General features: G+C 58.4%; 11 protein-coding genes across 11 annotated transcripts; 2 read left to right on the top strand and 9 right to left on the bottom strand.

The window, feature by feature from the left end:
- Nucleotides 1-212: 212 nt before the first annotated feature.
- Nucleotides 213-705, top strand: HRG_03726 (clathrin adaptor complex small chain domain-containing protein; the record flags this gene model as incomplete). The annotated part of the gene is made up of 2 exons (XM_044862197.1): nucleotides 213-244; nucleotides 306-705. 2 exons carry the CDS (start codon nucleotides 213-215, stop codon nucleotides 703-705), a joined length of 432 nt encoding a protein of 143 aa, XP_044723223.1.
- Nucleotides 706-885: 180 nt separating this feature from the next.
- On the bottom strand, nucleotides 886-2,734 carry HRG_03725 (uncharacterized protein; the record flags this gene model as incomplete). Its single annotated transcript, XM_044862196.1, has 4 exons — nucleotides 886-1,482; nucleotides 1,540-1,545; nucleotides 1,897-1,973; nucleotides 2,035-2,734. 4 exons carry the CDS (start codon nucleotides 2,732-2,734, stop codon nucleotides 886-888), a joined length of 1,380 nt encoding a protein of 459 aa, XP_044723222.1.
- A 647-nt stretch (nucleotides 2,735-3,381) lies between these two features.
- Nucleotides 3,382-4,382, bottom strand: HRG_03724 (regulator of vps4 activity in the MVB pathway domain-containing protein; the record flags this gene model as incomplete). The annotated part of the gene is made up of 2 exons (XM_044862195.1): nucleotides 3,382-4,266; nucleotides 4,359-4,382. The coding sequence occupies 2 exons, from the start codon at nucleotides 4,380-4,382 to the stop codon at nucleotides 3,382-3,384; spliced, it is 909 nt and encodes a 302-aa protein (XP_044723221.1).
- Nucleotides 4,383-5,078: 696 nt separating this feature from the next.
- On the bottom strand, nucleotides 5,079-8,321 carry HRG_03723 (PDZ-like domain-containing protein; the record flags this gene model as incomplete). Its single annotated transcript, XM_044862194.1, has 4 exons — nucleotides 5,079-5,287; nucleotides 5,342-7,639; nucleotides 7,708-7,904; nucleotides 7,972-8,321. The coding sequence occupies 4 exons, from the start codon at nucleotides 8,319-8,321 to the stop codon at nucleotides 5,079-5,081; spliced, it is 3,054 nt and encodes a 1,017-aa protein (XP_044723220.1).
- A 1,546-nt stretch (nucleotides 8,322-9,867) lies between these two features.
- HRG_03722 (uncharacterized protein) lies at nucleotides 9,868-10,641 on the bottom strand (the record flags this gene model as incomplete). Its single annotated transcript, XM_044862193.1, has 4 exons — nucleotides 9,868-9,983; nucleotides 10,054-10,170; nucleotides 10,220-10,418; nucleotides 10,585-10,641. The coding sequence occupies 4 exons, from the start codon at nucleotides 10,639-10,641 to the stop codon at nucleotides 9,868-9,870; spliced, it is 489 nt and encodes a 162-aa protein (XP_044723219.1).
- A 1,325-nt stretch (nucleotides 10,642-11,966) lies between these two features.
- On the bottom strand, nucleotides 11,967-14,663 carry HRG_03721 (dnaJ domain-containing protein; the record flags this gene model as incomplete). Its single annotated transcript, XM_044862192.1, has 8 exons — nucleotides 11,967-12,846; nucleotides 12,913-13,006; nucleotides 13,052-13,546; nucleotides 13,601-13,732; nucleotides 13,823-14,105; nucleotides 14,148-14,342; nucleotides 14,406-14,530; nucleotides 14,576-14,663. 8 exons carry the CDS (start codon nucleotides 14,661-14,663, stop codon nucleotides 11,967-11,969), a joined length of 2,292 nt encoding a protein of 763 aa, XP_044723218.1.
- Nucleotides 14,664-16,264: 1,601 nt separating this feature from the next.
- On the bottom strand, nucleotides 16,265-16,896 carry HRG_03720 (CUE domain-containing protein; the record flags this gene model as incomplete). The annotated part of the gene is made up of 2 exons (XM_044862191.1): nucleotides 16,265-16,561; nucleotides 16,627-16,896. The coding sequence occupies 2 exons, from the start codon at nucleotides 16,894-16,896 to the stop codon at nucleotides 16,265-16,267; spliced, it is 567 nt and encodes a 188-aa protein (XP_044723217.1).
- A 902-nt stretch (nucleotides 16,897-17,798) lies between these two features.
- Nucleotides 17,799-19,822, bottom strand: HRG_03719 (NOT2 / NOT3 / NOT5 family domain-containing protein; the record flags this gene model as incomplete). The annotated part of the gene is made up of 8 exons (XM_044862190.1): nucleotides 17,799-17,864; nucleotides 17,924-18,065; nucleotides 18,121-18,330; nucleotides 18,384-18,585; nucleotides 18,655-18,732; nucleotides 18,781-19,232; nucleotides 19,528-19,672; nucleotides 19,741-19,822. 8 exons carry the CDS (start codon nucleotides 19,820-19,822, stop codon nucleotides 17,799-17,801), a joined length of 1,377 nt encoding a protein of 458 aa, XP_044723216.1.
- A 934-nt stretch (nucleotides 19,823-20,756) lies between these two features.
- On the bottom strand, nucleotides 20,757-22,155 carry HRG_03718 (cobW/HypB/UreG, nucleotide-binding domain-containing protein; the record flags this gene model as incomplete). The annotated part of the gene is made up of 6 exons (XM_044862189.1): nucleotides 20,757-21,086; nucleotides 21,146-21,653; nucleotides 21,698-21,794; nucleotides 21,847-21,858; nucleotides 21,914-21,997; nucleotides 22,056-22,155. The coding sequence occupies 6 exons, from the start codon at nucleotides 22,153-22,155 to the stop codon at nucleotides 20,757-20,759; spliced, it is 1,131 nt and encodes a 376-aa protein (XP_044723215.1).
- A 367-nt stretch (nucleotides 22,156-22,522) lies between these two features.
- HRG_03717 (mob1/phocein family domain-containing protein) lies at nucleotides 22,523-24,084 on the top strand (the record flags this gene model as incomplete). The annotated part of the gene is made up of 2 exons (XM_044862188.1): nucleotides 22,523-22,738; nucleotides 22,795-24,084. The coding sequence occupies 2 exons, from the start codon at nucleotides 22,523-22,525 to the stop codon at nucleotides 24,082-24,084; spliced, it is 1,506 nt and encodes a 501-aa protein (XP_044723214.1).
- Nucleotides 24,085-24,585: 501 nt separating this feature from the next.
- HRG_03716 (fungal specific transcription factor domain-containing protein) lies at nucleotides 24,586-26,968 on the bottom strand (the record flags this gene model as incomplete). Its single annotated transcript, XM_044862187.1, has 9 exons — nucleotides 24,586-24,841; nucleotides 24,911-25,710; nucleotides 25,768-26,105; nucleotides 26,152-26,168; nucleotides 26,247-26,309; nucleotides 26,422-26,504; nucleotides 26,571-26,598; nucleotides 26,660-26,702; nucleotides 26,761-26,968. The coding sequence occupies 9 exons, from the start codon at nucleotides 26,966-26,968 to the stop codon at nucleotides 24,586-24,588; spliced, it is 1,836 nt and encodes a 611-aa protein (XP_044723213.1).
- Nucleotides 26,969-27,191: the final 223 nt, after the last annotated feature.

The following is a 27,191-nucleotide window of genomic DNA, read 5'->3' as shown; positions in this document are numbered from 1 at the left end:
GATCCAACATGGCCTTTGAAGCGCCAAAGGCCCCGACAAGAGGTAAACTTGCAGCCTGCAGGGTAGGTGCAGTATAGAGGAGCACTGATTCTGCCTGGCCAATCAATCGCTGTCTACGAATACCCCTCGGCCGAGCCACCACCTCCCATCATCCCCGGATTCCAACGACACCCTCATCCGGGCATCTCCAGCTCCGACAACCCAGCGTCGCCATGCTATCCTTTATCCTCATCCAAAACCGACAGTGCGCGCCCTCCCTTGCCACCCGCTCGCTGCTGTCCACGGCTAACCACCCTCCGAAACAGGGGCAAGACGCGTCTCGCCAAATGGTACGCCCCATACAGCGACGAGGAAAAGATCAAGCTCAAGGGCGAAGTCCACCGCCTCGTCGCGCCGCGTGACCAAAAGTATCAGTCCAACTTTGTCGAGTTCCGTAACAACAAGATCGTCTATCGCCGCTACGCCGGGCTCTTCTTCTGCGCCTGCGTCGACACAAACGACAACGAGCTTGCCTTCCTCGAGGCCATCCACTTCTTTGTCGAGGTCCTCGACGCCTTCTTCGGCAACGTCTGCGAGCTCGACCTCGTCTTCAACTTTTACAAGGTCTACGCCATCTTGGACGAGGTCTTTCTCGCCGGCGAGATCGAGGAGACGAGCAAGCAAGTTGTCTTGACCAGGCTGGAGCATCTCGACAAGCTGGACTAAGAGACATTGCGCCATTCACGGGAACAGCTTCTTCATCCTCATTCTGGCCGAGGCATTGGCATTGGATGGGAAACAAACTCAGCGAAGCCGGCCACCAACTAGACTCTCATTCACTCCACCTGTCGGTTTCCGCCTCGCAACGTCTTGATTTGCATCTCCTTCCCTCTACCTCCTCGCACTTTACTTCTCCATAGCTTTGTTCTCGCCCTCCTCGGCCGCCTTATTCCCGGCCTTGTTCGCTTCCTCCTCGGCCGCCTTCTTCGCGTCCATTTCGTCCCACATCTCCAGCGCCGTCTTGCGCGGCACCTGGTTGACCCAGACGTTGCCTCGAGTCTCGAAAAGCGCCAGCGTCTCCGCAGAGAACGGCCCGTCCTTGGTCAGCGGCATGGTCGTGACGCCGAGCTCCACGGGAGGCTCTGCCGCCTTGGGCGTGCTTGGAGCGCCGCTGTCCCCCATCTCCTGGTCCTCGTCCGTGGGCTCCACCGCCGGGACCTTGGGAGCCTTGGGCTTGGGGCGAGCCGGCTCGACCAGCGCACCAAGAGTGGGGATCCGCGCGCGGCCCGACCTCGTCTTCAACTTCTTGGGCGCGTGGTCCGACTTGGCGGCCGTGGACTGAGGCGGGGGGGCAGGTGCGCTGGCTGCCATTGCCTGCGCGGCCCCTGCCTCTGCAGAGAGCTTCGCGAGAAATGCATCAGCCTGGCGCAAAGCCTCGAGCTCTACCTCGTTCATCTCCTCGATTGGCTTCCACTTCTGATCGTCACCATGGCCCTTGCTGTCCTGTTTCACGTGTTAGCTTCGTGAACACGGCGTCTGCGTATTGCTTGGCCAACTTACGTCGTTCTAGGGCGACAAGCGATCCATGGTGCGAGCTGATCCCGCCGGGCCCCGGGTGCTGCCATGAGATGACGCCGAGACTCCAAGAAGATCAGCATTGCCTCCCTTGGCCTTGCTTCCTGATCCGAGAGACAGGTCCTGAAGGCTTCCGAGGGAACTGGGCTGCTTGTTCTGCGTCGCCTGCTGCAACTCGGCATGGGCCTGGGTGCTTTTGCCTCGTCGAAGCGGAACTGGAGACTGGTGTGAGACATGACGTTCTGCCCGAGGAGAGCTAGAACCAGAGGACGAACGTGGGCCATATCCGAAGTTCCTTCCAGGGCAATTCTCCGTGGTATGGTCGCCCTGAGCACTGCAGACCTGGCAGACAAGGCCGGGCTGGGACGAAGAATCCTCGGTCAGCTCTGGCTGGTCAGAAGAGTCGGTAGCATAGTGGCCTATGAACTGTCAGAAATGCCTCGAGATGGACACAAAGAAGAACAAGAGAACTATACATACCTCCAACCTTGTACTGGTCGCCCGTGTACTGAGTCTTGGCAGCTGTGGAACCGCCGAATGAACTCTCACGCTCCTCCATGGTCAGCTCGCTGCCCGAGTCGGAGGGCGTGTCCCGGGTGGCCCTCACCATTGCGGGGCCCGCTCCCGCATCTCGAGCGGCAAAGGACGCGCGGGCGTCGTCGACTTGCATGGCGTCGTCAGCGGCGACTCCCCTACGGCCAGGGACCGAAGGACCGGACGCGGTGGCGGCCTCGACATCCATGCGGTCATGTTGGCGGACGTTGCTGTCTTGTTCCCCGGGGTAGGCAGCAGCAATGGCATCGCAGACGTCTTTTCTCACATCCCGCACGCGCTCCGGGCTCATGATGGCGCACCACTTGTCGAGCACGGTGAGCGCAGCCTGCATCCAGATGACCTGGAGCATGGCCTTGCCGCAGCCGCGGCGAGCGAGGTAGTGGCACCAGCGGTCGACGACGGCGGCGGGCGGCGCAGCGCAGCCGCTGTAGGCCTGCTCCTGAAGCCAGGTGGCGTAGATGGAGGCCATGCTGGCGGGCTGCAGCTTGCTCGCGGCGGCCGTGAGGCGTCGCTCTATGGTCTCCTGACGCATCGGGGCCAGGTCCTCGAGGCGGCGCACACCGTTGCAGCCGAGCACCTCGCGGACGTTGCGCAGGATCTCGTCTCGGGAATCCATCATGTCCATACTCTCCTGAGGCAATAGATCGTTGGGATGGAAGGGGGCCAAAGGTCAGAAGGCTGGATGAAAACAGTGCTGAGGGTGGGTGACTTTGGAGGGAGAAAACTCTTCCGAGTCGATCCAGGAAGAACGATGTGGGCAAAAGCAGACGTCAACAAGTGAAGAAGAGTAGAAAAGGGAGACAAGAAGATGAGTGAGGTGGACTTGGTGATCTCTGTTGTACAACCAAGGCGCGGTTGCTGTCGAGAAGTGCCACAGACGAAGCGTCCACAGGCGAAGGCGAGGTGGAAGGTGATGTTTTTTTCTCTCTGCCTCGCGCGACGGAACACAGAACACGCGTCTATATTTATACTCGCAGGAGACGCAGGGCAAGCAGCCGAGGCATCAACCTCAGGCCGCCAGCCTGTTCAGGGCCAGCGCCGGCTGCCAGGCGGTTGCCAGGCCAGCAGGCGATTCGTTCACCCAATCACAGAATACCATCGCGCCAATAGACAGAAGGGGAGAGAATAACCGCACCTAGACCATTGCTCATTGACTCCGTTGCATTCGGGCCATCATGTCATAAGAGGCGCTTCAACCAGCCGAACCCCCCCCTCCCCCCCCCCCCCCTTTCCCTTCCCCTGATCAACGAGCATGACCCCTGTCCTCCACCGTCACCTCTTCTTGAGAGCCGCAAACCTCCTCTCCAGATCGCTTATGTCCGGCACCGCCCCCTCAGGCTCCCGCTTGCCCGTCGCCTCCTCCATCTTCTTGTTGGGCTTGAGCTCCATCGAGCCCAGCTTGACCCGCGGATGCACATTGTCCGTCGTCATCCGCGGCGGCGTCACCGTCAGCGGACTCCGCGGCCCTCCAAGCCCCCTCGGCGGCGTCGCGCGGCTCAGCTCCTCCTCCCCCTTAGAGAGCTTCCGTTCCGCCGCCGCGGTGGGCTGCTGCTCCGCCGGCACCTTCTGCGCCTGAGCCCCCGACGGCTTATCGTCGTCGTCGTCGTCGTCGTCTGAGTCTATCATAGGGGGCGGCGGGCTTGCCTTGTCGCGCTTCGGCCAGTTGACGCCGTACGCCTTTGCAATCTCCTCGAGGTACCCCTGGACGAGCTCCTTTCTCGGCGGTTCGACGCTCAGCTTCTGCACCACCTTCTCATTGACCTTGCCGTCGGAATTGTCCATGGCCTGCATGACAAACTCCTTGCCGTACTTGTCGCCCAGCAGCACGCGCACGGTGCCGAGCTCCTTAATCTCCGTCTTTGGCGCCGCGTAGAGGATGCTCTTGATGGCCTCCTCGAGCCCCGGGTCGCACACGGGGCCCTCGAGCAGCCCGGCGCGCGCCAGCAGCAGTTCGCAGTAGAGCTCAAGCATCTCGTGCAGCTCGCTGGCAATGTCGGAGCGGATGATGTTCTCGACGCGGATCGTGGCCGAGTCCACCTTGCCCGTCTCGAGGAGCTGCGCCATGGCCCTCCGGTGCGTCTTGCCCAACTGCTCGTCACGCTGCTGCACCATGCGCAGCCTCGCGATGGCCAGTTTGAGCTGCACCTTCAGCTTCGTCTGCCCTTGTGCCTTAGCTGCCCATTGCGTCACCGGCTCCTGTCAGAGGGCCACCGTTTAGGGGGGGGGGGGGTTGGAGTTGCGGCACATACCACAAAGGTCGCCTGCGGAGGCATGCCGCGTCTTGGTGTGGCCTTGGCCAGATGCTAGGAGGAGGAGGAGCACACGTGAACTATGGCGGCGACGTAGGACCCGAGTTGATCTGGTCTTCTTTGGTTGCTGACTTGGAAAGACGCCAGGTCCATCCATGCATGGCATCGACGAAGCACAGGCAGTACCGGTACTTGCGACCTACTGACGTGTACCCGTATCAAGCAGCTAATCGGGGCGCGGGGCGCAGCAACCCCACCGGAGCATCCGTCGCCGACTCGCCGGCTCCACCACGGCTTCGGATCGTCGCCCCGCCAGCAGGAAACTCTTCGGAGTCGAGGCACGTGTTTATACCCTCATCATCGCCCAGCTCGTCGTCTCATGTACAGCCCGACGGCCAGCAGCCAAGTCTCCAGCCAGCTCTGATTGATACATCGACCGACATGGCCCCTACAACCAGTAGCTCCGTCCCGGGCAGAGACACGATAACCGTCCGTCTATAAGCCCACCTCCCTTGCTGTCCACACAGGTCGCCGGCGTCTGGTCTGGGCCGTCCTCTAGCCTACAGGCTTCGGCTGCTACCAGTCGGCTCCCCAAAGGTTTGCATCGGATCCCTTGATAGCCGCATAACGCCCCGATCCAATGCCCAGGCCCCTAGTAACTCAAAGCGTCTATCGCACATGGTGAAAGCTTCACCCGTCGACCAGTCATCGGCCACCACTTCACTCCATCTCGGTGTCCTCAACGACAGGCGGCACTCCGTCAATGGATTCCCCTTGGAATACCTGGGTGCCCTCGTATGTCGCACGTCGCCACCCGCATGCCTCGTTGCCGTCTTTGACCCATTCCATTGTGGGAAAGTAGTGGTCGTTCTTCTTCATCGTGATAACCCAAGGCACGCTGTCAAACGTCACCGCCTTGAGACGGAAATCTGGCCAATGTTAGCCTCCAACATAAGCATCTGCGGCGCATAGGATGGACTTACATGTGTTGTCTGGGATCTCTCGGGTCGCTGCGATGAATGACTCCAGATCAGGCGTCGGCCTTCCATTCACGTGTGTGATGAAGTTGGTAGGGGCCACGCCGTACTGGTAGGCCGGCGAGCCCCGGATTCGGCTGGAGACATAGACCTCGCTGTGAAGCTTGCTAATCTGCTGTCGCACGGCCTGGTGCGGGCGATGGAGAACAGCGCCGCAAAAGGACACGGCGTGGTCCGTCTCCATGTCGTCGGCTGCGACCGTGGGCAGCTGCAGATGCAGCTCTTCGCACTCGCGGACAATGACGGCGTCCAGCAGCTCGCTGGAGTACATGACATCAAAGTCCGAGATGGTAGTGCAAATCTTGCCGTTCAGCGTCAACACAATGTCCCCCTCGAGCAGAGACACTGGATGTTGGCCTCGCTCAAAAGTTCTCTTGCTGACCATGAAGAGCTGGTGGTGCGACCGATTGGCCTGCGTGACCTTCTTGATCCACTCATCAGACACCCCCATTACGCGGGCCTGCGACATCTGCACCGATCTGAACTCGACCGAGAGCATGCGCAGCTGCGGCGTCTCCCCCTTCTGAATGGCCGAAACGACGGGCAGCAGCGTCGACGTGCCCAGGCCCAGGTAGTACTCCTCATCTCGCTGGCTGCAAGGCGACCGTTCGCCGAGGTACGAGAGCCAGAGCGCCTGCACCGTACCGTCGGGGGAAACAAGCACGCCGCTGTTGCACGTGGACCCAAGGTTGCTGTCAATGGTAATGGCATCGACGTTGACGGCGCGATATCGCGGGGCCCCCGAGTTGGCCGGGATGGCCACGGCCGTGATCTCGGTGACGGTGGTGGCGCCATGCACGACCCGTCCGATCCTGTTGTAGCCTAGAAAGTACGTCTTGGCGCCTTGGGTGAGGTGCTCGCTGCTCATGCGGGCGCTCTTGACGGGGGCGTCGACGAGCGACGGGTCGTACTTGATGATGGCGTAGTTTTGGAGCGGATGCAGAAAAATGACTTTGCCCTCGACAATGACCGAGTCGGCAATGGTCACGGTGATGTCACACAGGTCGTAGGGCACAATGGCTCTTGAGATGAGGACCAGGCCATTCTCGGCATCAATGACCAAGCCCATGCCCCAGCGGCGGTTCTTGGGGAAGCCGTCCAGCTTTACGGGCATGGTACAGTTGACATGGACAAAGCTCCGAATCAACTCGGCGATGCCCGGGTGCGGCATGTGGTCGAGCTCGATGAACGACGCGGACCGGCGGACCGGCGGGACCGGCGGGAGTGGTTCTCCTAGGTCGGTAAAGTCCCACAGCCCCGTCACGTCGTTTCGGACGGCCAGCTTCATCTTGGACGACCAGTGCCGGTCTACGTAAATGACTGTTGTGTTGAGGGTGTGCAGGTCGCGCAGGTGCTTGTACGTTACCACAACCCTGGCCTTGTCGGGAATCTTCTTCATGACCTCGATGAAGGCCTCGAGATCCGGGACTTTGTTGTGATCGACCGTCTGGACGATCCATCCGTTGTCGGTGTTGTCGAACCTGAACGATCCCGCAGATTCGCACACGTAGACACCCTTGACCGGCACCGCATATAGCCTGGCCTGCTGGTACGAGAGATCGTGGAAGCTGGCCCCGGCCACGGTGACGAAGCGGTCTGGCGTGATACGGTGAAGGTCTCCGACTTCGAGCTCCACCTCGACATCTTGGCCGCCACGCTGCAGCTGGAGCTTGATGGGCTTTCCGACGTTGGAGTCGAGGATGTCGTCCAGGCGAATGAACTGCGTGAGGAGCTCGCCGTTGACCTTGATGAGGACATCGCCCTCCTCAATATTGTTGGCCGAAGGGCCCGACGGCAGGACAATCTCGGCCACGAGCATGTTTGTCTCGTCGGGGAAGGCCTCTCGCGTGGCCGCCTCCCAGTGCGGGCTGAGACCCAGCCTGCGGCATTCGTCAAAGGGCTTGAGCAGGAACTGGCACTGGATATCGCCACGAGTGACGGGCTGTCCCTGCTGAATGCACTGAAGAGCACGCAGGGGGCGGTCCAGGGGAAGGAAGTAGTCTGTCGAGGCTCCGTCGGAGCGACCGCCAGCCTGCAGGGCGACCGCCGAACCGTCCTTACTCACGACCGGACTGCCAGAGCTACCGCCGCTGGCGGCAGCGTTTGCCTGGTAGTAACACGTGTTGAAGTCGCTGTAGCCCTCGCCGTACTCGGGCGCATTCCGGTCCAGGCGGCTGATGACGCCGGACAGGATACTGAGCTTCTCACCGGCATCGTTGCCTACAACCCGGATCTCAACACCCACTAGGGAGTCAAGGTCAGCCAAGGTCCCGCGCAGGATGTTTGTGTATTTGGAAAGCGTCAGCACATACCCTTGGCCTGGTCTGGCCTGAGATCCAAGCCGTCGACGTGCATGTACTTGATGGCTTTGGGGTCGTAGCGGAGGATGCCAAAGTCGTGGACGGGATCGCGGTACACAGGGTAACAGTCGACCTCCTCATGGTTGTCGAAGACGCAGTGGCCCCAGAAGGGACCGGAGCCAACTACGTGCCGGTTCGTCATGATGTATCTGTAGAAGAAGGCCAGGTTGTCAGCACGGGAGCGAGTGAGCGGCCGACCAGGCAGGCGGCACGTACCCTCGTTCCGAGTCGACAACGAAGCCGGTTGCCTCGCTGGTCAGGGCCGGGTCGGTATCGAAGGAGCACGTTTGGCAGAAGCGGATGGCGACGACGTTGCGGACAACCTTTTGGATCGTGTCCTGCCATTCGCCCAGGCTGCTCGGCGTGCCGACGTACAGAGCAGCATGGGGGTGGAGGTCGTCGGAGAGGGCAGAGTCGTCGTCGTCGTCGTAGTCGACAATGTCAATGTCCGGGGTGACGTCGTCGGCCGGGAGCTTGCCGTTGACGGAGCGCTTGGCGGGGGGCGCCTGGCCAGGAGAGGCCGGGGCCTTTCTCTTGCCCGCGGCCAAAGCTCGGGAGCCGTTCATGATGGCGGCTCTGGCGTCCGGGGTGGTACGAGGAAATCCCACGCCCTGAAGGGGCCGGCGCGACGGGGCAGAGCAGAGACGGCGGGAGCGTAGTAACGGGGGCAGCGAGGGCGCGAGCGAGAGGGGACAGAGACTTTAAGGGCTTGTCTGCTGCCAGGCCGGGACCGGGTGCAGCTGCAGGCTCGTCGGGCTCGTGATGGCGACGTAGGGTGGCAGCGCATCCAAGATACGAACGAAGGCGCGCTCGAGCGAGGGACTGTCGCCGGCTATTGCAAAGGATGGTGCATGAACTGCCTGTCCATGTGATGTCGTTGTCGGTGGGGGAGGGGAGGCGAAAGGGATGCAGCTCTCGATGGGGTGGATCAGCAGGATCCAAGAGGTGCAGCGGCCGTGTCGATGCGGTTGAAAATTGGCCAGCTCTGGGCGAGCGCCAACTGCCCCTGGGTGTGTGGACGACCGTAGGGTACTTCGCCGTGCCGGACGGGGTGGAGTTTTGCTAGCGAGAAGGTGCTTCGGCACAGTGCCCTCGCGAGCGTGTACCCTGCACCCATCCTTCATCCATCCGTCTCGGGCCCCAGAGGTACCGATCCAGAGCTCCCGGCGGCGCTAGGCCTCTCTTAATGGTGGTGTCTCAGTACAGGTGCAGTAATTACAGCGCCAGCCGCTATCCGTACGGAGACCTTAAGATACCACTCATATTATTTTTCAGTACCCTCCTCCATACTTACTAGTATTAGTATCTGGCATTTTCACACTTTCCATCCTCAACACAGGCGACGACGGCTCTGGCGTGTATCGCGTCCGAGCCCCCGAGAGCCTGCCGTCCACCGCAGCATTTGTTCCATGCGGGCTTTGCGTCCGCGTCATCCTCATCCGCTTCATCCCACGCTGCCCATCGGCCATCGCGAGAGAGGAAGTGATCCCCCCCTCCCTTGATCAATGCACCGCTGCCTCACGAGGTAAAGGGCCAAGAGGGCCTAGACGACACCCTCCCCCACGCGTCATGCCCGGTCGCCCCAAGGGACTCGATGGACTCGATGGCTTCGGGCCGCTGCAAGATCAGCTCTTGGAAGCAACCTCGACCCAACTCCACACCATCGTCCCCCTCTCCAATGAGACCACGCCAAGCATGGTTAGACAAACGGATTTCGACGACGCCTTGTTTAGCGCCGCCCCCCCCCGGCCTCTGGTCTGCCGGCATCGGCTGTTGGCTCGCTTCAGCTTGCCATGTAAGTTGAGCTGCTGCCCTGCGTCTCTGATCCCACTTTGTCTCTGTCGTAAGTGCGCCTCGACCTGGCCAGCTGCGCCCTCGCATCACAGCCTCTCACCAAAGACAAGGGCACTCGATCATGACTGTCCGGGGAACCTCTGCTTTCATTCACGACCCTCACTGTAGTCTCATCCTGTCGTGATGCGTATTGTCTTCATAACCCATCCGTCTCCCTGTTCCCCCCCTCTGGCAAGTAGAGCAAAGCGAAGGGTATCCAGCCCGCAAACAATCGTAGGCCTAGGCATCAGAGACAGAGTGGCCATGTCGACATCGCAGCTAATCCTTCTCGGCACCATCATCCTCGTCGGAAGCCTCTTCCTTCTTTGCTCCCTCATCGTCCGACTCCGCTCGCTTGACCTTCTTGGCAGAGCCTTTGCCGCCACCGCGACGCGCTGTACTCTCGATGTTAGCTGTTGATGCTCAGGAATCGCGATACCATGCGCTACGAGACTTGGAACTCACCAGCGGGACCACGCTTCTTTGGAGTCACCTTGGCTTCCGACCCGCCCTCATCGTCACTGGCTCCGGGGGCAACGACAGCCTCCGACTTCTCAACCTTCTTGGCACGACCTTTGCGAGCTAGATCCCAGTCAGACATGCCGGTGGAATTTCAAAGCAGCATACGTACGAGTAGCCTTTGGCTTGGTCGGGGTGCCCGTCCCGTTCTCGCCATTTTCGGCGTCCTCAATCTCGGAGATTTCCTTGTTAACTTTGGTCCACTGATTCTGCAGTGATTTGGTCGTACGACCTTCCATGCGAAGGCGGGTCCAGTTGATGCTTTTCCCATCCGCTCGAAGTTGAGCGATGATGCGAAGCAAAAACTGAGTCTAGCCAGAGTTTAGCATGTTAAGACAAACAGGAAGAGAAGAGAGTCGGACAAGGAAGAGACAGCAGAGGTGGAGGTAGAGGAAGAGGAAGAGGAAGAGGTGTGGGCATCTCAAGAGAGGGGGCGGTAGAGAGAGAAGTGGTGATGAAACAAATCCTACAACTCACCTTTGCTTCCTCGGTCCATGGCATGAGCTTCGAGGGGGTGGCCTCTGTGTCCGACATGTTGAATAGTTGATCTTTTAGAAGATGAGATACTTTGGAGAGCTCAAGCGGTGATGTTGATCAAGCGTTGGGATGCGTTGTCGCCTTGGCTTCGTGGAGTTGCAAGTTGTGGGAAGAGGGGAGAAAAAGGGTGTGTGCGGGCTGCGGAGAAAGGGAAAAGAGGACGGAAAACAGATCGGCAGCTGGCAGAAGTTGCGGCATTTCCTCTCTCCCCCTCTAGGTGTTGTGAAAAGTACAATTGCTGCACTGCTCACTGACTAGGAGCGAACTAGGGGAGGGAGGGCAGGTTCAGAAAGGGGGGACTGAACACGGCTTTTCGTGACGGGGCAACGCTGCAGAGAGGGGAGGGCCTCACTATAATCCACGCGGAAGGCATAATAGACAGTCAAAATCTCAGCAATACAAGATGGCCATGTTATTCATTAGCTGAGGGATGCAAATGATCAATCGTCCGCGTTTCGAACATGAGAATAGCCAAAGGGCCGCACAAACTTGATTCTGTTCTAGGAACTACCCGATTTGACCCATTCATTCTCTGACATTCGCAACAAAACTAGCTCGAAAAAGGACATCTTGTACAAAGACCACCTCGGTGTAGTGCCACCTTTCACTTACGTGTGGCCTCACTCAAAACGTCGTCTTCGTTACATATGCTCATCCCACACGAAATGAGTTGCTCAAGGATGATAGTGGCCGAGACAAATCCGGTCGTGTCTGAAAACAAGGGAGTATTAAACAGTGATTTGTCGCTCTTGCGGCAAGAGATTCGCTCGACTCTATGCATACAGTTGTATTTCCTACAAACCAAGCCGCTGTGTCGACCTCGAGTAAGCCACAGCGCCTCCATCAACACACCTCTCTATGCCAAACGCCTTCGGGCACCGGCGCCACTTGCCAGCTCTATGCCAAGAGTCCCAGCGTCATTCTCGATGGGCTGGCGGGTAAGGTCGAGACAGCAACTTCAGAGAATGACAGCTCCAAGTCTGCCGATAGAGCAAGGTGTATCGTTCGTTGCTGCTCGAACGCAAACCGTGCGCCATCAACAATCAAGACTCAAGGGCGATCCATGAGTGACAGTCCCAGTGTGCCTCCCTATTCTCCTTCACCACAATCACAAAACCGCGCCGATTCTCCACTGCCCATCCGCCGCGCACCAGCAAATTCGCCGTCTCAAGTCCAAACAGGATGTAGTTGCCGCCGCATCCTCGATATGGGTATCGTATCCGACGGAGAGGCAAGCCAAATGCAACAAGCAGTCCTTGGTGAGATGAGAATAGCCCACGTCTTATATCCGCACGTGTCGCCCTTGCAGATCCTGAATCGCGTCACTTCATCTTCTCTCTAAAGGTCATGAACTCGCCAAGCCGCTTCTCGTGTTGGTCGCAGCAAGCATTCCAGCGCTGTCTCACATCATTATCCTGCTGCACCCAGTTGAAGTATTCCCGGACGTCGCCGTCGCCGCGGGCGCCCAAAAAGGCGTATCCCTTCGAGCTTCTGGTTCGAGAGATGAGAGCCCTGCGGGTGGCAAAGTGGTCCACCACCTGGCCATTGAACTTGTCCCATTTCTCAAGGTAGCTCTCGAATTCGGCCAGATATTTGACCCATGACGCAGCGTTCGGCTTCATGCCTTCAATAGCAACGGTAGGTGGCAAACGGGGGGCCTCGGGCGGTTCCGGAAACACCAAAGGCTGGACCTTGGGCAGTTTGATCGGGAGGTCCTCCGATGCCCGGCTCTCAAAGGGTAGATTGTCCTTGAGGTCTGCAAGCGACTTGAGACCAGAGCCTGGTTGTGCAAAGGGGGCAACGTTTTTCAACTCGGCAAAACTGGCCTTGAACTCCTCGCTATCCTCCGACCCGACGGCATTAGCGTTGATGGGAATCTTCTCGGGCCGCTCAGGCTGGGTCTCGCCCGCCATGGAATCGACGTTGCCGGGCCGCCACTCCGGCCGCGATGGCTCCACGGGTATGTTTCGCACGCTGCTGGGCTCGGTTGAAGATGCAACTGGAGCAAATGGCGGGGAGTCAATGTCCATGGCCTGGGGACTGTCGGCGGCGGCGGGCTTTGCCTGGGTGTTTCGTCCGCGCCACTCGTACGTCTCTCCATCACTGCTGCTCTCCTCGACAACGGCGGCGTTTCCGACCGTCGGCCTGACCCTCACTTTCTTAGAGTTTGCGCGGCTGGGCCGTGTAGGCGAACTCGATGCACTAGGTGCGGGCTGAGGCACAAACGTCTGGGGGCTGAACTTGTCACTCCAGCCATCTGCATTGAACCCGCTCGAGGGCTCCGGTTGCGGCTGATGATCAGTATGCCCAGTCTCCCGCGCAGTTTGGCGTTTGAGCGGCGAGCGGCGGTTGGCACGGCCCACTGAAGGGGGCCGACTTGTTGTCTGATCGCTCTGCTCTCCATTGCCGGCGCTGAATTGCCATGTACTTGAGCCGTCGTCGTTGACGAATCTCGTGTTGATATCGTCGACGCTGCTCTTTGCTGATCGTCTAGGGTCGGGCACAGGAGACGTTGGCTCAAAGGCATCATCGCCAACGGCGAAATTAAAGCTAACATCACGAAATTCGTCAGCGAAGTCCGTCGCAGTGCGATCTTTGAGGGGGCGTTCAGCATTGCAGGCTCTCTTTCTTTCCGGTTGCAAGCCAGTTCCCATGTTGCTGATCAAGCGATCGAGCATAAGGTGCTGCTGCACCTCAAATGAGGGGTGAGACTGAAGAGCATCCTGGTTTCCACTGGGAGCCAGTTTGGAATAAAAGTCTGCGCACGGCCCGTAAACCGAATCCAAGCTTTTGGTGACGAATCGGCTATTTGTGGCAAAGGCTGAGCGCGGAAAAGGGTGCTCATCGTGAGGTGCGTCATACATGGAGGGGGCGCTGCCGCTGCGCTCCTCGGAATCAGGTTCTGGGATCAAGGTTAGCTCTACGAAGGCTGAGACTTGGAACCAAGGGTGCTTACGTTTCTCAGCATTGGGAGGCGGCCCGCCACCGTCTTGTCCAGACGCTCCACGGCCTGGAACAGGTTTTCTTGGAGTTGCAAATTTGCGTGCGCCAGAACTGCGGTAATCCTGTTCCTGGAAGACACCCTCGTCTGAGGTGGAAAAGTCCTCGCGCTGGTAGGGCTCCCTGGTGCTTTTCGAGCGTCCCAACGGAATGCCGTCAAACGGATCCGTCTTTTCACCCCCGTGGGAAGAGTACGGCGTGCTCTGTCGGGAATCTGCGAAGCCTGCGCGAGCTCTGAACTGGTTCAAGGGATCAGGCATGGCGGTAGGATGAGGCTTCCGAGGTGGTGGGCTAGGCGCTCGTGGCTGCTCTGTGCCTGTCCTCGGGTAATAGTTCTGGCCAGATACGGGGGGTTCATCGCCTGGCATAGACGAATGGGGCTGGAACCCGGCCTTTCGTGACCCAAAAGCGGCCTGGGCGCGTTGTCTCGCAGACTCGGTGCGAGGAGGCGGTGGTGGAGGCTGAGAGGGGCGAGCTTGTTGCTGCGCATTCTTGGCGCTTGCCTGCGCTTGAGATTTGCGCATATTCTCAAATGCCCGGGCAGCATTCTTCTTGGCCTCCGCATCAGACGGTGCTTGCTGCTTGGCAGTCGGAGGCACTCCGTTGGAGAAGCGTGACTGCCATCTCTGGGCCCCCGAGGTCGCGTTCCGTGCGGCCGTGTTACGGCGCGGAGGAGGCGGGAACTGCTGGCCGACATTCTGCCATGGATTGCCCCTGACTCCAGACGCGGTGGGGAAACGGCTCGATCGACTCAAAGTCGCGTCGTACTTGGCCTTTAGCTGCGGGTCGGTGAGGACCTCATGGGCCGACTGGATAATTTGAAATTTCGAGTTGACCTCAACCTCGCGTCCGGGATTTCGATCGGGGTGGTATTTCAGTGCTAGCGCTTGTCAGCAGAGCATGGGCTTGGGGCGTGGCGGGCACTGCATACCAAGCTTCCTGAATTGCTTCTTGATCTCTTGAATGTCTGCCGTTTCCGGTAGCTCTAAGTCAGCGTACCAGTCCCTCTCGGCGGCCATGGCTGCTGGATATCGCTAGCCACTCAGTACTGCAACTCGAGGTGAGATTTGCTGGTCCTACTCGACCGGTGCCAGCATCAAACATATCAAGAAACGTGCGGCTTCTTATCGGGGGCGTGACTGCGCTCAGGTATGGTCAAGCGGCATCAAGATGTTCCTCTCCGCGAATTTGGCCGAGCAACAAAGGCGTGTAGGCTTGCGACGGGGCAACAATGGGATTCGCCAAAAGCCGTTTCGTGGCGGTGAGGGCGGGCACACGACGGAGGCAATTCGATCGGCAAAGTTTGAGGGAGAAGGACTCCTGTGATGCCAGTACAGGCAAACGTTAGCTAGACGGGTCAAAAGGAGCTTTGCAGTGGCCGTAGCATGGGATAGATGTTGCCTGGGAAGCATACCAAAACGTCCGTAGTTGAGGAATAGAGACTGCGATGCGACGAGAGGACAGGCTCTCTCGAATTGAGACGAAACAAAGGCTGTTCGGATGCACAGGGTCGGTGTGTGCAGAGGCAGAAAGACAAAAGCAAGGCTCCTAGGTCGTTTCTGCAGCAGCTCTTGTTGGCGGCCGGGGGTGGCAGGCAGCTGGCGAAGAAAGGAATCGCGTCCTTTCAGCCGGTCCAAACAGTGCGGCAGAGAGCCCAAGCTGACTCACTGACGTCAGCTTGAGAGACACTGGTCCGTGAGCTCAAGCTCGAGGTCAAGAGTTGCACAAGGCTGTGTGGACGCGCCAAATCGCAGGCTGTGTGCACACGCTCTCTTTACCCCCCCCCCAAAAATCTTGTCGCCGGGGAGTGAACTTGCTTGTTCGACGACATCGCAAGACCCGCTCCCCCGTCCCCGCGGTGACGCACTGCGGGTCCGCTGGCTGGCACGGCGAGCGGCTGTGGCTGTGGCTCAGCAAGGCGCTCCAGCACGCATCCGCATCGCCCGTGGCTAGGCGCAGCAGTAGCGCCCTGAGCTTTTGGACTTGCAGTGGCGTTCCAGGGCACCTGGAGGACTCACCTGGAGGCCTTCAACGCTTGGTCACTTCACATCACATGACAAGGTAAGTACGCAAGCAAAGCCGGCAGTCTCGTGCAGAAGCAAGGCCGTTCTCTCGCTTCTGGTTTCGCAATTCACATTTGACACCAGCGCCCGCTCCCTCCCGCAACGCCACTGACCCCTACCTAATGTGTCATCAGACCTTGATGCATGTGAGCCTCCATCTTATCCCATGCTGAGCAGGCTCTTATGTACATTTGTTGCTGGCCGAGAGAGTCGCATGAGATCGGCCAATGGGAGGCCAAGTTGCTGACTGCCAAATAAGCCCATCAGACCCCGCAGCTCAAAGGGCCATGGTTCCTTTTGTCTCCCGTCACACTCTCGTCACGATCCCCTTGGCCCTCGGGAGTGTGGTTGCCATGTACCGATGCTCACTCGCTTGATGGTGCAGGGTCGAGGTACCCGACGAGACCTGTATCGCAATTCCCTGCCAAATGTCGTCGCAGCGCCATCAGCATCGTTTGATTCGTACAAACTAGGATCATGGTTTAGCCAGGGGGCACCAAGATGGATTCCCGCGAATACCTTCACCTCGCCCTCGCCTTGGCCCTCCTCCCACCGATTCAGCTACCCTGCGCAGCCTTCTCGGCGGCAATCTTGGACTCCATCTTGCGTCGTGCTGCCAGAATCATCTCGTCTCGTCTCCGCTGCAGCGACGACTGCCGCTCGTCCCTGTTTGAGCTCCATCCTTTTCCGTCCTTCTCGCCCCCCTCAACAGGCGCTTTCAGCTTTGCTTCGAGCTTGTATCGCGTAATCAGATCCGGCTGTACCGACTTCTCGGGCGCTCTCGTCGCCGGCCCGGCGCTCGCGCTGGGCGTCGCTTGGCCGGGTGCTGGTGCTGGTTGAAACGTAACGGGGGGCTGTTCATCGACGTTAGCCGTTTCCCTCCGAGTGCGGCGTCCAACGTAGACCAAGGTGGTCTCACCGTTTCTAGGCTACCAGCGAGAATCCGCTCCGTGGTGCTCTGAATGCTTCCGCCGTTCCGTTGCAGATCCCAGAGTATGCTTCTCCTGTCGGCCTGCGGAAACATTTGCTGGATTCTTTCCACGGCGGCCTCCCTAGCCCTCAGAAAGGCCTCAGGAGATGGCGGAGGCCGTTGAGCCGGAGGCCCAGCGAAGAACAAGTACCGAATTATGAGGCCCGACAGCACCAGGATGGCTGCCAGGTACGGCAGCGATATTTGGTCGTTGGACATGACGTCTCGTGCGTAGTCGCCGCAGCGGTCGCAGCGCGAAGTCGACGGCCTGAGGCGAGATGAGGTTCGCGCGGTAGCGTCTCTGGGACCTGCCCACAGAGGGAGGGCGCGGTATGGTGTCTCCGCGTGGCGAGAAGACTTGAGAGGCCTCGTTCGTTGTTGATCCGCAAGGTCGAGAGGCAAACTGTCCAAGGGAAGGTAGTGACAGCGCTAGACTCGGTCAGTAAAGTCTTAACGGCGGTCATGATGCGTGTTATAAAGGCCTACCCGTTGGCTAGTGCATTAGACGGAAATATTGCTATGCCTAGCCGTCACGTTCTGAACTCGATAATGCCCGATCAAGATCTTGCCTTCGCAAATACCCAATTCGAAGGTATACCTCGGCATGTCAAGCTGTCCACGTCTCGATGATCTCACGTCTTAGGTAAGCCAGCGTCGTTACGGAGGCTCGGTTAATCCGACTCCACGTTGTGTCCGGCCCCCTAAATCCCCTCCCGCCTTTGATATTGAAACCATGTCAGCATGGTTACCGAGCGAGGCCTCAACATTCAGAGGCCTGGGGCGGAATTTTGTGGGCATCATGGGCTCGCAAGTCTGGCACGTTCACATGGTCATGGCAGCCCGTCTGGCTGGTCTTCTTGGTAATGGATCGAGGACGGCGAGGCAGCTCGCGTCGACTTTATTGCGCCAGGCCATACACGGCGGCAGGTCTACCGTATTTAACCCGAAAATGCATTCCAAGGCTCTGTGGCCGCCGGACCCATTCCCAATGCCGTGAGTATGCCATCCCCACCCCCCGCGATGGCCGAACGCCAATTGGTCCTCTTGACCAGCCATGAAGCACCGCGTTTAGCATTACGCAAGAACGCATATCGTAAGCCGAACGAGCCTGAATGGGGCACCTAGGCCAGCGCTGGCCCTTGACCCAGCGACGAGTCCAGATCATGGTAGTGCAGCGTGAACTCTCTCTTCAAGGCAACAGTCAGCTTGACCCGCTGGGCACGGTGGCTAGATCTGGGGCTTTTACTCGGTCTTTCCGCCAGTTGTTGGCGTCCCACACAATGTAGTAGCCTCGCTCGTGACTGGGGCTTAAGATCTGAGGAGTCATGTGATCGTCCTTGGTGAGCCAGATCTGCAGCTTTTTGTGCCACCGCCAGTTCCGAGTGTGCCTACCAAGTGTCAGTAGGGCTTGGACGTTGTGGCAGGGGAGTGCGAGATACTCACAGTTCAGCAGCGGCCATTTGTTGTTTTACGTCGAGCGGACAGCTGTAGAAGATCCAGAACAACGTTTCCTCGTTGAAATTTTGGATCTTGCTCTCGATGGGCTGGACATTCGTCACGTTGTAGCAGTCTGGTAGTCGGAACTTGCTGGAAGTGACCGTCGGCCTGGGCGGCTGCTCGTCGAAGAGGGAGTAGATTTGGGGGGAAATGAGGCTGCCGACCGTTAGCATCTTGCAAAGCCGATTGTAAGGCTAAAACTGCCTTACTCTTGGGAACTCAAGTCGAGCCCGAGCGTGTTCGGGTCCATGCCCACTACCATGGCGTGGAAATCGGGGTAGTTGTTCATCAGAGTCCGCAGGCCTTTGATGCCCCACTTGTCCACCGCCGCCATTCCGGCAAGAGGGTCAACAGGCTCGGGATGTTGATTTGCCTTGTCGTCTTTCGACTTGCCCATCGTCCCGTCGTTCCCTATGGCGCCAAGATAGCTTCGGCCGCCCGCTGCTTGTATCGTCCCGTCGCCGCCGGCAAGAGTCTTGCTGAAGCCTTCCTCGCGGAACAGGCCTGATTTGTGCCTCGGTTCTTCGGGTCTTTTGGCGCCTTGTGCTCGCGTTGAATCTGAATCGAGTCAGCAAGCTTTGGAAACGTCACAGAGGGCGAGATTACCAGAAGATCCTGCTCCGGGCGGCGACCGTGCCTCATTTGCTCGACTATTGGCAGACAGAGCATTCAGCAGACCGTTGCCTCTGTGGGTTTGCACATGCGTCGGGCCCGTGTTTTGAGGGCCAAATCCTAGGTAAGATGACTTGTTGGCAATGATTTTCGACGACATTTCGCCGATGGCAGCTTTTCTTGGCGTGGCTATGCCGCTCATTTGGGTCTGAGAGGTCGCCGACGCGTGCATTCGGGTGCCAAAGGGGGACAAACCTTGGTTAGGCGGCATTCGAGAAGAGGGTGCAGGGCTGAACAGATCGTCTTGGCCTGTGGTCTGGGAGGAGACTGGCGTGGGTTGGTTGCGTTGTACAGGGCCATTAGGATTCCTGGAGCCGCTGGCCGACCACATCGAGCCCTGATTCCCGCTGTTGAGTTGCGAATTATTGGACAGGGAAGGAAATTCTCTGGAGATTGGTTAGCATGTGTTGCCTCGGAAACCGGCGAAAGATGGAAATAAGGCGAGAGGGGTGACAAGAGTCGAGTGAGAAAAGGATAACGGAAAGTCGAGCAGAGTACCCCTTGACTACAGCGGAGTAGGCCAGACCAGGCGAGCGCCCAGGAGAGGTTGCGCGCCCTGCCATGTCGATGGCCCTGCGGGCGGATTTGAACCTCTTGGGCATCGTCGACAGATCCGCGGCTGCTAGGCTTGGGGCGAGGGAGTGACGGAGGGGAAATGGGAAAAGAAGAGCAGGTACGTACGACAGATCCAGAGGAGTGGCAGGTTGCGACCCGCTCAAGCTCTGCGCAAAACTGACGTTGCCGCCCAGCTGGTGTGCCTGGTTTTGAAAACCAGCGCCTCCCATAGGAACAGCTCCCCCAAAGGCCCAGCCGGATCCGTTGTTCGCTGTTGTCCAAGACATCAGTCAGCCAGAGTTGTCAGACTGGCAAACCAGGCTCGCCTTTGCTTCGTACCTAGTTTCCCGTTCGGCAGCCGACTCGATACTGATCGGCCGGGTTGCTGGGGTTGGGGCTGGCTCCCAAAGTTGCCGGGCATGCCCCGTAATGTTTGTGGTACTGCTCGTGTGGTTCGTCAGCCTTTCCGTCTTTCGGCATTCTGCCGCCTTTCACGCAATGGGCCCTGTCGCGACACAGGACATGGGTGGAAGGGCGAGGCCACAATATCTTGGTCTGGTCGTCTGGTGATTTGGGGTTCGCATTTCTCGGGGCATCGAAAGTCGTCGAACTCGGTCTACCGAAGATGTGTAGTGGGTGGATTCAATTGACCTGGTCCTCGGCACGCCAACCGAGGTTGAGGAAGCCGCACAGAACTTGTGGCTCTTTCCGGTGCCATGCTTCGACAGGGAGGGCGTCCGTTTGTGCGCGCGCGAGGCAATCGTCGATGATGTCGAATTATATTGGCGCGGGGTGCCCAAGGCTGAGGCAAGGAAACCAAGGGGGTTCAGCCGGGGGCTTGTCCTACCTGGCCGATTCATGGTGGCTATCAATCGCACAGTCGAGTTCTCGAGTCGTTGGCGGGATTGGGTGTTGGTCATGTAAAGGAAGCAGCGGTTTCGGGTGATTCCCGCGCGGTCGTCGTCGTCGTCGGGAGATGCCTTCTTGAATCTTTTGCTGGAGTCGTCGAGGGAAGGCTAAGTAAGGCTTACCAGTGGACAACGCCGGAATCAAGTGGGTCCGTGCCGAGCGCGGCTTTCTAGCCAACCACACACCCGCAACTCCCTTGTCACCTGCAGCTGCCTACGGGGTAGCTAACAAGGCTGACACTACGGATACGGATAGAGGTGGACAGCGATGGTCCAGAGCAAGTATCCGTATCCATAAAATACCTTTCCTTTTATTCTGTCCTGACGCACGCCACGCACTGTACGGTACGGCACATCAGCGTCGTGTTGCTGCAGGTCTGGGGCAGCTCGTACGGCGTGTTGAACGGCATGCAGAGACTGTGCTGAATTATGTTACCGAGCTCAGCATTAACTTTGGTCGATTGCCCTCTTGAAGCTGCCCTCGAAATCCACCTCGGCAATTCTCCTCCCGATGAAGATAATCTTCCCGCTAGCAGGCTGTGGCTCCTGGAGGCCTGGAGGCTCCGTCAACTCAAAGACTTCCCTGACGCCTTGCAGCATCTTGACGTCTCCGTTTTGCAAGACGATGCGACCCTTGGAGCGGTGAATCTCAAAGTCCCCCTTGCATTCCGACCCTGGGACTTTGCTATCCCAGAGCACTGAGCGCAACCACCGATCGACGTCGTCCAGCTGATGCGGGGGTAGCCGAGGGACGGGCACGCAAATCGTTGATATAGCCTGGTGCGGTCAGCCAAACCCATGTTTCGGATTCCGAGAAAAGGGATCCCGCAACTCACGGGATCCAGATGGCTGTGGCCCTTGACTTTGGCCTCGTGCTCATTGAATTGGTCGTAGGCGTGCAGATCCAGCAAGAAGCCCTCGAGCTGGGGGATGACGCTATTCTCCGTGACATGAATCTTGGCGAGGCCGTTGATGGACTCGATTCTTTCTCGCACCCGACGCAGCTCGTCCTCGCTCACCAAGTCTGCTTTGTTTATGACGAGCACATCGGCGTGCGAAATTTGCACGTGTGCCGTCGTCATCAACGGACCCCTGTGGTCGTGCGGCTCGGGACCGTCGACCTTGCCGCTCGGGTCGTCGAGGCTGCGAAGAATGTTCTTTGCGTCTACCAACGTGACGATTCCATCGAGATATATCGTACTCCCCAAGCCGTCATCTACCCAGAAAAGCGGTGCAATGTTGCCGGGATCCGCTAGGCCGGTTGTTTCAAGCAGAATGTAGTCAAAGGCGCCCTTCTTCTCCATGAGTGACTCGATGGCATTCACCCCGGTATCCCTACGCGAGCTATCAGCAGTGACGGACAAGAGCAGCTGGGTGGGCCGATGCACTTGACGGAGCAGCAGATGCAGCCATTTCCAACCTCGAGCCACTCCTCGAACGTCTCCTCGCCTTTGTTGACGGTCAAGGACTTTTCAATGTCGAGTGCTGCATGACGGTGAGACGACTCCCATGTTTCTTTTCTGGTCCGCCCACTTACAGTCACCAAACTCTGATTCAATGTCAGCAGCTGTTTCATGCTCCGGGCAGATGGAGGGCTTCCAAACCATTCATAATGACCGCTATCTTCTTGCCATGCTGGGCTGTAAGGATGTAGTTTAACAGAGTGGTCTTGCCGGCGCCAAGATAACCTAGTTCGACCCTTGTTAGATATATTTCTCTTCTTTTTTCCGGCGGTTCTGAGCATACCTGTAACTATCGTGATGGGAACTTTCACTGAGATTCCGTCCTGATGAACCCCCCCCGCGGTGTCGACCAGCTCTGGAGGGGCATCCTCGTCAAAATCCATGTTCCCTGCTGTGATGGCAGGCGCCAGGCTTGAAGTGTTTTTAAAAAAAAAGGAATCCACAACTGAGCTATTAATGCCGCCTTCAAGGGAGACGAATCACGAAACTACTGTGTAGGAACTAGGAGCCGAGTCGAAGCACAGGCGGGCCAAATCGTACTAATGAGACTCTAGAGCACTGTGGCGGAATTCATTACATAAGCGCGACAAAGGCCATCCAACCGCACGAGGCCGGCTTGGCGACCATCTTCAGCACGCACACCGGTCGACGCCCCGGGCTCCTTCAAGGCCCTGCCGCCTCCAGCCAACGAGCAGGCCGACCTGACGAATCCTCCGCTCGACTTCGCGGCGTCCTCCTCCGCCGGCAACAATGGCGCTGGCATCGAGCTCGCCTCGACTGCCGAGTCCGCCGCCGCCGGCAGAGATTCAGCTCGGCCCCAAGTCTCCCTCGGGCGGCGTCACCGTCAGCCCACACGATACCCAGATGGAGCAGACGCTGCTCGACGCCAACTCGAGGAGGCGCGTCCATCCCGGAACAAGGGCGGCTGACATGGCCGCCGGGCCGCCGCTCATCCCCTTGAACGAGGCACGACGGACCTCCTTGACCCTGCCCAGGCCTTCAAAGCTGACACGAGTCGCCAGCTTGACTCCGCCTTCCAGCTCCAAGAGCACCTCGCCGCCCTGCACTACCACCACACAGCTTCCTCGACGCAGGCCCTCACGCGTACGACGGCTCTGCATCTCGCTCAACCCCCGCCCGGCATCGACCGCACCCTCTGGCTCTACGAACTGTGCCGCTTCCTCATCTCCCAGTGCAACTCCCTCATTGTCGGCTTCCTCTTCGACTCCCCTCCATGCAGCGCAGGCACGTGCCCCGAGATGCGAGCCTCGGAGTGGCAGTTTCTCTGCGCTGTCCACGAGCAGCCCAAGAGTTGCTGCGCCATCGACTACTGCTGTCACACCCTCGACTGGGCCGCCAATGTCGTGTCCGACCAAAAGATCTTCCCGAGCAGATTCGTCGTCTTGAGTGACACGCACAACAAGAACTTGGGCATTAAAAACTTGGTCAATGTCTTTCGGAGACTGCACCGAATATTCGCCCATGCCTGGTTCCAGCATCGCAGCGTGTTCTGGACTGTCGAGGGGCAGACGGGCCTCTACGTTTTCTTCAAGACAGTGTGCGACTTGTACGACCTGCTGCCTGCAGAGAACTATAAGCTTCCACCAGAGGCCGAGGGTCTCGACGACGCGGTCTCCGAACCAGAGGCCGAAAAGCCGCCTCCGACCATCTTGAAGCCGACAATGCAGCAGCGCGGAGGATTCGGCGACGACGACGGCTTGCACTCGGTTGGCCGCACCAATACTCGGAGACATATTAGGAGCAGTCCCTCTACAGGAAGTGCTGTGACGACGGTGATGGAGACTGACGAGGAGGATGCGGATACTGCCTCGGGCAAGTTGTTGAATGTGCACGCGTCCGACCCGCCGCAGCCGCCCGCAGAAGAGCATGAGCCCGAGGCGGCAGAGATTCCCGTCATTGTGGAGCAGGCCGCGCCAGTCAGGGCGCCGTCACAGACAGCGTCGGCCCCCAGGGAGGTGCAGGAATCGACAGACCCGGCAGAGCCCGTGGACGCGGGACAAACAGACACCACGGCGCAGCCAGAGCACGATGAACATAATGATGATGCCGCTCACCCAGATGGCTCGGCCGACTCGTCGGCAGAAATCGCTGGCAAAAATGAAGCCCCAGCCCAGCCTGCTGAGGCGCCCGAGGAGGAAGCGCCACCAGATCCCGAGCCGGCTGCCGAAGTAGCAGAGGAGCCAACGTTGGAAAAACTCGAGGAGCCTGGCACTGATCTAACTGAAGAGACAGCGGCGAAGGCAGAGACGGCAGAGGTATCGGCGACGGAAGAGTCAAAGGCGGACAAGTAGCGAGAAAGTGCGTCATACCCCATTGGAGGAATCACCATGGACGATCCAAGATAATTCAAGCGGCCTTCTATCATGTCACGATGGGAGCAGGCACGTCAGCGTAAAGTCTTGTAAACTAGATTTCTCGCTGATGCTATGGATCTCTACGTCCTGGAGCCGTCTGCCGCAACTGACCCTCTGTGTTTGCACGCACCGACACATTTTCCAATCCTTTCCTTACCCAAAGTTCGAGCCAATCGCAGATGTACCTCTCCCCTTTTGATTCTTCTTGTTCCCCATCTCTCTGCTTTATCCTTTGAAACACTTGAGCACCAACCGCCCCGCTATGCACAAGATGTGGCCTAATTCATACAGCTCTGTTGGGGTTTCTTCCAGTTCGACTCCTGTCAAGCGTCTGATTCAGAAGTCCCCTTCACAGGCTGTTGTTGGTCGAGTTCCACACGTCAAAAGCGCGTCTCGAACGGTCGGTCAGGCATCTCCATGGCAGATACTTCGGGCCCATCATGAACTCCTCCCTTTACTCCCCGCAGCGTCGTCGTCCTGGGCGCCAATCTCCAGCTTGGCAAACAGGTGCCTCACTTCGCGGATGTTATCCACCTGGGCATCCACAGCCGCCGCGTTTCGCTCGTCGGCAAAGGCGCGGATGCTCTGCAACACCGGCGTCAACCCCTCGTCATTGGGCAGCCACCAGTGCGCGCACGACGGATCGCGGAACACTTTGGCCATTTTGATCCGACGCGTCGTGGGATGGATACATCTTGTCGACGGCGTTAGAATTCGAGACAAGGCCACGGGGTTCAAGCGAGGTGTGCCAGGAAAAACCTACCCCAGGATGTCCAGGCAAGCAAACTTGCGGCGAATCCACATCTGATGCTTGCTGTCTTGGGGAAGAAACAGTGCGGCAATGGAGATGCACGGCTGCAACGAAACCATGGATCCCTTTGGCTTCGAGGGCCAGAATTCCACCGACTCAAAGTACTGGCAGGCTGCAAAGGCATGCTCTCCAAACTTGACGAACAGTTGGCTTGGTGGCATGTTGGCCGCTTGAGACAGATGCATAATCATGATGGAATGCCATTCGGCGGCTATCAGCGTCGTGGTGAAAAGGGGCGGCTTAAAGAGGACCCCGGGCTTGTAAGGATCAACAATGTCTCCGGGGTCAAGGGGTTTCCGGTAGTAAAAATCAGTGACGAGGTATTTGGGGTCCATCAAGGCCGGATCCCACGAACTCCTCCACTCGTGCAGCTTGCGCGTCACTCGTTGGTGCTCGCGACAAAAGTCTTGGAGGGAAATCTGCCCTCGGCTCCCCCGGGCATAGAGCATAGACATGTCATACGAAATGGACCTCAAACGTGCGGAGCGATCGTCAATCCTCCAGCGCAGATCGTCGGGGCTAGCTGTGACCTGAGATTGGCTATACTCGGTCATGCAGTCGAACCACTCGCGAGATAGCTCCGTGGGGAAGCCGCCCATGATAGCCACGTAGCTGTCATATCGGCTGTACCAGTTCAGGCATGCCCTGCCCACCGCCGTGTGCATGACTGTTTCTGGCTCGAAGATTTCCGTGATGATTTCGAACGCGGCCTTTTGGTGCCCCATTAGGTTCACCCAGTCACCTAGAAACTCCTGTCATTTGATGATTAGCCGTGCTGAGGGACGAGGCAAGCCTTGAAAGAAGCTTACCTCCATGGTGGCCAGCTGCAGAATGGTGACCAGTGTAGGCACGTTATTAGCCTCCTTGCGTTTCAGACACTCGAGCAGCAGAGTGACCCCTCCGTTGTAGTATTTGAGGAAGTCTTGAAGCTGCCCATCTGGGTCCTGCAGCATTGCGTGATACGCAGAGAAGCCTACTACCGCGTGTAGCAGAGGCTCATGTTTGACGGCCATGGTAGGCAAGATGGCGGTGAAGAATTCGTCTCCGTCGTTGGCTATGCTGTAGTGATAGTTTGTAATGTTCGCGACGAAGTAGTTAAGATGACGCTGGAAATCTGGAGGCAAATGCGACCAATCCCCCCGTCCGTCTGGAGAAAGATCAAGCTCCGAAGGCGGCATCGTGTTCACGCTCACGGCCCCGGCGGTCGAAGCTGAATGCGGGGAGGAGTTTTCTGTCAGCCCGCGTGATGGGCTCTCTGAGCTTTGCCTTGCAACACGCCGGGTTTTACCGGCGGGTGCCATATTCGCCATCCCGAGCGTTTGTGAGCCAGATCGCTCCGGAGATGGAGGCTCTGCGGAGTCATCCTCGTCGAGAATCGTCGTCAGCTCCGTATGCTTTCCCAATTCGCCTTCTTCGCCATTATTGGACAGCTTCAAGCTAGATTGTTGCGTTGCGAGAGCGACGTTCTTTGATACGTCCTGACTCGAAAGTCCCTTTGGAGCGGGAGGGTCTGGATAGACACAGTCGCGATTGCCTTTCTTGCAGCCTGGAATGGTTAAATAAGCCATTGTGCCCGTAGTATCAGGCCCTCAAGAGTGAATGGTAGACATACGCTGGCATACGGGATGCGTCTCGTCACACTGTGATTTGTGGTTTTAATGTAAGCGACATGCTTCGACGGCCTTTCCCGTTCAAACTCACCTTGACTCGTCTGCTCCGACAGACAAAGCAGCCAGACCTCGTCCTGCGATGTTTCACTGGGTCTGTGCCATTCCCGGACCCGGCTCCCAACTTCCTCCGACCTTTTGAAGGTCTGGAGGAGCTGATAAACACTGGATCCGGGAAGTTTCCAGGGTGCTCCAGATTCTGATGCGAATCCGGCAAGGGGGTGCCGCGCGCGGGCATGGAAATTCCACTGTCTGGAGACAGGTCGGCTTCCTCAGGGGCCGAGGTGAAGTAGCCCGGCACTTCCGACACGGACGTCAGGAAGTGACGGTAGTGGTCGTCCATGGAGGCTGGTTACTGCCACAATCGGAAAGCAGGTGAGTCTCTGTCAGCTGATGCGCTGGCGGGAAGTATCAGGGGCTGAGCGGCGAGCCTTCCGGGGCCATTTGCATGCTTGACGAAGAGATGATTGAAATCAGTGGCGATGAAGATGCCAGAGAAAGTGCAGACCGGGCCTCTCTGAACCGACTGATGTCACAGGACATGGACTGAGCATATGTCGAGGCGA

The sequence above is a fragment of the Hirsutella rhossiliensis genome, assembly GCF_020360975.1.
Source record: "Hirsutella rhossiliensis strain HR02 chromosome Unknown scaffold00003, whole genome shotgun sequence".
NCBI classification, from domain to species: Eukaryota; Fungi; Ascomycota; class Sordariomycetes; order Hypocreales; family Ophiocordycipitaceae; genus Hirsutella; species Hirsutella rhossiliensis.
This window is presented reverse-complemented; position numbering and strand designations above follow the sequence as displayed.